General features: G+C 36.3%; 1 protein-coding gene across 2 annotated transcripts in view; it reads right to left on the bottom strand.

The window, feature by feature from the left end:
- Positions 1–8,066, bottom strand: part of LOC144971341 (gamma-aminobutyric acid receptor subunit alpha-2-like) — a 156,181-nt gene that overhangs the window by 41,360 nt on the left and 106,755 nt on the right. For both annotated transcript variants that reach the window (XM_078912063.1, XM_078912065.1), the window contains exon 4: positions 3,727–3,794. In XM_078912063.1, coding sequence (XP_078768189.1) covers positions 3,727–3,794 — 68 coding nt within the window. The remainder of the gene's footprint in view (positions 1–3,726; positions 3,795–8,066) is intronic.

Here is an 8,066-nt window from a genome sequence, read left to right as displayed (position 1 = left end):
GTATTGGCTAGGATCTGTCTTTGAGTTTTAAAGAACACTCAACAAAGGAAACATTTTTACAGATTTTTTGTATCTAATATTCTGTGCGATCAATATGCTTAAATTGATGTTAATAAATAAGGGTATAGAATTAATATAAGACATTTATTAGTGTTATCAATATTTCTGTACGCGGAGTAAGCACCAAACGTTATTTTACAAACTCTGTGTAGCCAATGAATTCCTTTAGGATTGCTTTATTTATTCATACATGACTCACCTCATCAATCTTGTAATATGTCGGAATCGACGTACAAGTATTTGCAGGTCTGATAATCCAAATTGTTATGGGTCTGTTGTAATGAGAATACTCTAAAAACAAACGGAAAATTATTTTTTTTACAAATCTAACCCCACAATATTGTTCCGTTGTCATGGCTGCTAATATATTTTTAAAACTACTTTTGTTCATATCCAAGTGGAAATTTGTCTTTAGAGTCTTTTCTGAGAGAAAGGTGCAGTGAAGCGCCTCAAAGTAATCTAGTCGAGGTGACTTGCTCAAGGCCATATAGCCCGACGGCTAGTCAAACTCGGTACCTTTCGGGTGCGAAGTAAAGACCATAACGTAGAACCTTGCACCCAGGTCTGAATGAATAAAATAAACAAAATGGAGGTATAAATCAAAATAATCAAACTTTTTCTAAGTTAAAGAAACGAAATAAAACTTCCTCAATCAAAACATCTATCATCTAGCTGTGCGGTCTAGTGGTATGACTTTTGCGTTCGGATCGAAGTTCCTGTTTTCGAGTTCCGCTCTGAACGGCTCATAGTTGAGTCTTTGGAAAAGACTCTTTACTCACATTCTCTCACCTAGGTGTAAAATGAGTATCTGGCTATCAACAGTGTCATCTCTGTCCAAAACTATGTAACATCACCTAACAGGCGTCATGTTTCATCCTACATGTTAAATATTTTTGTTGGTTAGGGACCCCTTGTAAAGCGCTTTGAACATATTTAGTGGAATTTGCACTTTATAAATGCTCAAAAAGCCAGAGATCATTTTATAGGTTAAACTTGATATCCAATTGATAGCATCAGGTTGCTCAAGACAGAATACCGTATGGAGGCGATAACATGTATATTTGCTTTCTATTGGCAAACCATTTATTGGGTAGAATACTAGGTAGCGCATCTGATTTTACTGGTTTGTGATCTTATAACAGAATCTTACTTTGTTTATTTTGTTTTGCTGGATCCATCTAGTAATGATTAGGTAGTCACATGTTCTATGAGGATTCAGAGAGCATTCTGCGATGCAATGGTGTCTGATTCAGTGGACTGCTATCGATATTCATTGTTCGTGTCACGCAATTGAAACGGAGTTTAACCTAAATCAAATGGCTCTGATTGATCCATTGAAATGTGTGGCTGTAATACCACATAATTGTTTCATTCCTTTCCCCCCGTTTCAATACTAAGGGGCAAAGTAAAGTTGTGCGTGCTCGATATCATTTGAACTTTTATTACTGTCACGAAAATGGCAACGTAAATTTAAAACGCTCTATTATCGTATCCAAAATAACTTACAAATTTTGAAAGGCATCAAATTATCCCAATGGGGGGGGGGGGGGGGAAGCAAATAAGACACATGACATAAAGTGAGATTATTATTGAGAATGGAATGGGCTTTCCTCTTTTCTAAAACTCGACGCAGAATATTGTCGTGGGGTTCAGACAGGAAATGGAAGCATTGAATAATGGATGAGATTTTTGCTGTATAAGATGATATGACATGCCATTAGGAGAGAGATGAAGAGAAGTCGGTGGAATGAAGAATTTGACAACTCCTTGAGTAATTATTCCAAGGGAAAGTCGGATTCGGGTACGATAGCTGGACTTTACAAGGTGTCAACTGTCAACATTGATGGAAAATGGTCATTTCAACTGTAGGAATAATGACCTTATGAAAGTCACATTAATCAACCATTGGTCATTGATGGGTGTGACATGATCCGATCACGACAAAATGCCTTTCTCAAGTATCTATCATACTTCATTCTGCCTGTGATTTCATCTATCTATTCCATTACTTACATCAATGGCCGCCACCCCTGTCGACCCTCTTCGACCGTCAAAAAAAATCAATTTAAATTTTTATCTTTATATACCTGTATTATGAATATCATTAATCCTAGAGGAAGATATTTTACACCGGGATCATGTTTGCACAGAGTCGATCTCAACTTTTTTGTTCCCGTTGTCATTGTACTCTCATACTTCTGTTGCATTCAAAGCTGCCGGTTTAGCTTGGATACCGAATAATAGCATTGTTGTCTTATCGCCACCGTTTTACATGACTGATTATTATAATACGTTTTCTCATTTCTATCTTAAGTTTACGTAAAAAATTACTGCTTTAATTCTTTTGCTTTTGTTGGCTAAAGAAGACTCTTGAGCCCCCCAAAAGTTCCTTGTTAAATATTTTGTTATCTTTTATTTCAGTTATATTTAGTTTTGTCACATGCTTTCTTCTGAAAATGAAGAGATACAAACAAAATTGATGAGCCTAATGGCAGAATCTTAAGAAAATATTCCCGGTAAAATCATGTTCAAGTATTGTAAGTTTGAAGTCAAGATCAGATTTTGATCTGGGTGGAATTGAGTTAAAAGACAACATTCTAATTTAATTTTATTTGGCAGACAGATTTCACAGCCAACAATAATATAATATGTTAGGCGCGTTCTGTCCATTTGAGCATCGACCGCGCAGCGCTTGTCGTGGATCCACAGAATGCGCGACAATCAGGTAGTAATAGTGGTAGTAAGGTAGTGGTAGTAGTGGTGGTACTAGTAGTAGTGGCGGTGGTAATAGTTTTAATGCATTTTTATAAGTAGTATTAGAAGTATTATTAATGGGTAACACTCGATGGATCTCAGCGCTTGTCTTGTATCCATAGAATGTGCAACAACCAATCGAGTGGTACGAATTGGACATATCGGTAATACTACTACTTCCACCAGCACCACCACTACTATCACCACCACAACTACTACTACCACCACCACTACCACACTACGACTACCATTGTTGCGCAATCTGTGAATCCACGAATAAATCCAAGTCGCCAGACCACGGAACGCCTAACAAAATGTTCTAGGGTATATTTTTTTGTTATATTATTAGAATATTGCAAAGAAATTCGATTATTCATTTAACCAAATAAACTGTAAAATACTTTCTATTGGGTTATAGGGTCGTGAAAAATAAGGATTACTATAATTCTAAAGTAAAGAAGAAGAAGAAGAAGAAGAAGAAGAAGAAGAAGAAGAAGAAGAAGAAGAAGAAGAAGAAGAAGAAGAAGAAGAAGAAGAAGAAGAAGAAGAAGAAGATGAAGAAGAAGAAGAAGAAGAAGAAGAAGAAGAAGAAGAAGAAGAAGGAGGAGGAGGAGGAGGAGGAGGAGGAGGAGGAGGAGGAGGAGGAGGAGGAGGAGGAGAAGAAGAAGAAGAAAAAGAAGAAAAAGAAAAAGGAAAAGAAGGAGAAGAAGAGACTTGATAATTCATAAAAGTAAACTAACTTGGTATCTATGTTTTTTCCATATTATTTATATGGCAATACGTCTTGGAATTCAATATTTTGTATTCGCATGGTATATTTTCAAATTCTAATCTTAAAATTTACTATTGTGACGTTGATTTATAAAAGTATAAGGACATATATAATTACACAAACAGTTGTATTGTACTTACCATATCATTCTCTGAGATTGGCCCCATACTTTTTATCAGAATTCCCGTCTCTACGATAATTCGATCCCCTGAAAAAAAATAGAAATACTAAATAGTTTAATGCGTCTATCATTTTTTCAATTGAAAATCATAATTCTGATTTTGCCCTTCTTTCAGCTGTACATCCAGATACGTCTTTTTTATAGATTACAATAATTAGGATGATCTACAGACAGCAGATTTTAAAATGTTCGTCTCAAGATTGGATGAATGCATCATGAGCTTGAAAAGGTCCCTAATTGATGCTATGCGTTCAGGTAAAATGCTCACCCCACATGCCAGGCAAATTAAAACACCCTGGCACAAATCTATTTGTAACTTTTAACATTTTAATCTGATTGATATAATTTAGTGAGAACTAATCACTAGCAGGATGTCTAAAAGATAATAACAAAGAGCTGAATGGCGTTTACTTCGTTCCTTCCATAGATTTTTAATCCTTAAGACGGCGTTCGCATTCATCTGGCTTTCTAGCCTTAGCTGTGGGTCTGCATGTGTATGTATACTTATAAGAATACCTTAACAAATTGGAAGCCAGTCAATCTTATTATTCTATTTACTATTCTGTGGTGTAATAGCAGCACATCTGACCGGTAATCAGGAGTCTAATGTTTGATCAATAATTGAAACAGGCTGGTTTTTGAGATCAATTATTCTTGCATTATCCTCTTTATTATTAGCTCTATAACACATCTGTTCAGAGATGTTCAGGCATATGACTTTGGTGTAATTACACAGTTGTGCCAAAACTACATCACTGTTCTTTGCATTGAATCAGTTTCTAAATGATCACTATTTCAAAACAGTCTAAAATTTTTCTCACACTTTCGCACACAAAAAGAAACAAAAAATAAAACACACACACACACACACACACACACACCGACACACACACACAAACACATGTTTACTCGAAATTAAATCATTTAAAGTTATCTAATCTCCGTATATGTGACCCGCCGCCTCAAAACGGTATTAAGTCGGGATTATCAAAGTGCTGAGAATAGAATCTATGACCAAAAACATCAGACTTGGGTTGAGTCCATGTATGGATTATTGAAGAAAAAATATAGAATTTTAAAGTCCTGAAATCCAAAATTTCGTTTTCTTGATCAGTTAAGCTTAAAATTGACCTTTCAGAAGCTTGTTCATCCCGACATGATACCGTTTTGAAAAGATGGGTCACATATTATAAAGAGATCAGAGATGAGAATCGAGCTTTATTTAAATCTGCAACCATAACTCAATAAAGACCAAAGATCAATTCTGGATTAATTGGAAGGAAATCATTCTCGCCATTAATGGTTTAAACTTTAGAAATATATGCAAATCAATGGGATGTGTTCGAATCTAAACATCTAAATGCATACGCATTACGTCATCCTTGTCCCCTCTCAATCATCGCTCAACACTCCCCCCCCCCCCCCTCTTCATCTCTCTCTTCACTGGGCGGATTCTTGATTAATCAGGCAATATCATTGTGAGAGTTAAAAGACATTATATAATGTCAATGTCACGATTGCCAAAAATAGAGCAGTGTCTTCACATGTATACATCATCTAAAGTATTGCTCACTTCTCGACAAAAACGGAATACGCGCAATGATATAACAGATACAGTGCCTAGCTTTTATGGGCCAAATGACAGAAAGCTGCTGATAGACACGAGTTGGATAAGATTCTACCGTCCCAAGCTGTCACAGAAAATCTACAGATTTGTCATCTGATTATCCTGTAAGAAATCGAAAGAGACGAGGGGAGATAATCATATAAATAAAACAAAAACATAGTGAATTCGTGTAAGACGGAACATGAATCTTTATTTTATTTTTTTATTTTTTAAAGGGAAAAGGAAGGGGAGAGTTGCCCCAAAATTCCTAACTCACTCTTTTAAAAAAAACTACTTATTCTTATTTTGACCAGTAAACTTTTATCTCAAATTAAAAGATAAAGATTGGGCCGAGCTGGTCAAAGAGTATTTTTAAACCTGAGATCCCACAGAAGACTCAGATTCAAGACTGTTTGTCAAATTTAGCGTCATTTTAATCAATAGATTATGGAAGTGAAAGTTTTATATTGGGGTGGGGGAGAGAGGTTGTTTCTTGTTTGTTTTTGTTTTTTTATTGTTTTGTTTTGTCTTTGTTTTTGTTTGTTTTTTGGGGGTTTGTGAGTGTGTGTGTGGGGGGGGGGGTGTTCGATTTTTGTTTTGTTTTGTTTTGCTTTGTTTTGTTTTGTTTTGTTTTGTTTTTTTAGGGGGAGGGGGGCAGTAATGAGAGAGATGGGTTTTTTTGTAAGTGAACGGTGGGTTTGTCCTGTCGGACCGGGTCTAATGACTTGTCATCTATCATTTCCTTGACACGACTTCAGGGAATTGCGACATCACCGCCACTTGGCCATTCATCATGTCTCGATGCCTATTCCAAAGAACAAGAGTGAATGTATTTACATCGTGGATTTTAGAGGTTGATAATATAATAGTGATTTGACTAAAAACAGCGACCTATAGAAAAAAAAAGAGTAAGGAACCAGTTTTTGGAGTCATTGTCTGTGTCGGATTAAATTCAGGGTAGATTGAAAGGAGATATTGTATGTGTCTACATTTCCTTTCAAAAAGTATTGTGATTTTTCTGCATATCGATCGATTAAAATAACCCTCATCTGTCAACGATTCTCAAACCCGGGACTTTTGAGGACTAGATTTATGGCCCAAATTGTTAAGCTGAGTTAAGATTAAAAGATTTTGTGGAAAAATACAGTCGTCTTTTTATATTTGTATCATTACTCATATCATTTTACATATCCAGGCTTTAGTTTGTCACGCCTAAACATCTCTCTGTTTCTCAGTCTCTATATCTCTTCCTCCCCCCCCCCCCCCTCTCTCTCTCTCTCTCTCTCTTTCTTTCTCTCTCTCTCTCTCTCTCTCTCTCTCTCTCTCTCTCTCTCTCTCTCTCTCTCTCTCTCTCTCTCTCTCTCTCCTCTCCTTTTCCTATGTAAGTTGTGTGTGTGTGTTTATAATTTGTACTTTTTAAAATCAGGACTGGAGGTTGTGAGTTAGAGGGCGAAAAGGAAAGGGTTATACTGCTTTTTTTTCGATATTTATATCTGAGTCAATCAAGATACCCGTGCGATTCTCTCACACACACTCTCTCTCACACACACACTCTCTCTCACACACACTCTCTCTCACACACTCTCTCTTCTCTTCTCTCTCTCTCTCTCTCTCTTCTGTCTCTCTCTCTCTCTCTCTCTCTCTCTCTCTCTCTCTCTCTCTCCATTCCCTCTGTATGTTTATAGTTTGTACTTTTTTATATTGGGATAGGGAGGTAGTGTGGAATGTGTGAAAAATATAGGGTTCTACTCTGCTTGTGAATTTTCGATATGTATTTACATATGAGTCGATCAAGATACCCGTGCGATTGTTTAAAAACCTACAATTGCTGATTTGCTGTCAATTATTTCATACATGGACTTTATCCATCTAGAAATCGATCTATTATGTCGGGATGAACTAAGTGCTTGAAATGGAAGTTATAGTCACAACGGTGGAATTCTGGTTGATTTGTATTATTTACAACGGAAGATGAATAAATCTTGCATTGCAAAAACAACCGAATTTATCATTTATTACTTTGACTATAAATTCACTTCTAAGGGTACAATTCTTCCCGACATATTACTGTTTTGGGACGGTGGGTTATATATGTCTCTCATTTACCTTATGGAATATTATAATATTTGTATAGATCATTTATCCCTAACGGTAAAATACAACCTTTTTTAAAAATAATTCTAAACCAGTTGAGGTTTGAATAAAATTCGTTTAAACTAAGGGAAAGGGGTTGACATTCCACAAAATAGTCCCAAGGCATCGCAATGTCAAATGGTATATTAACTACAGCAGCAACTGCTGAAGTTGACATTGTGTCCCATAGGAAATGAACAACCGTTTCAAGTTCCATTCAACCTGTATCACCCAAGAGTCCCTGAAGGGAACATAACCAGTCTGGTCATTTTTGGATTGCTCCCCTTTATTAGATTTTGTACTGGATCTAACAGCTCTGGGACCAACCTAGGCCATCTCGTTGGCAAAACTACGGAGTTCTTTCGGATTATCTGAACATGTCTAAAAGAAACCAACATGTCAGATGGGATCTTAAAAAGAGAAATACAGTGGCAGTGTTGGGAATCGAATAAAAGTCTCTAGGGATTCTGTCGGTAGTTTGTTGAAGAACGTTTGACAACCACCTATACAATAAAAGCTGATGAGTAACAATGCCTATTTTTGTCCAACTAAGAAACAGT

The sequence above is a fragment of the Berghia stephanieae genome, chromosome 4 (genome assembly GCF_034508935.2).
Source record: "Berghia stephanieae isolate SIO BIC M18660-M18661 chromosome 4, UCSD_Bste_1.3, whole genome shotgun sequence".
NCBI classification, from domain to species: Eukaryota; Metazoa; Mollusca; class Gastropoda; order Nudibranchia; family Aeolidiidae; genus Berghia; species Berghia stephanieae.
Note: the sequence above shows the minus strand (reverse complement) of the source record. Positions and strands in the feature narration are given on the sequence as shown.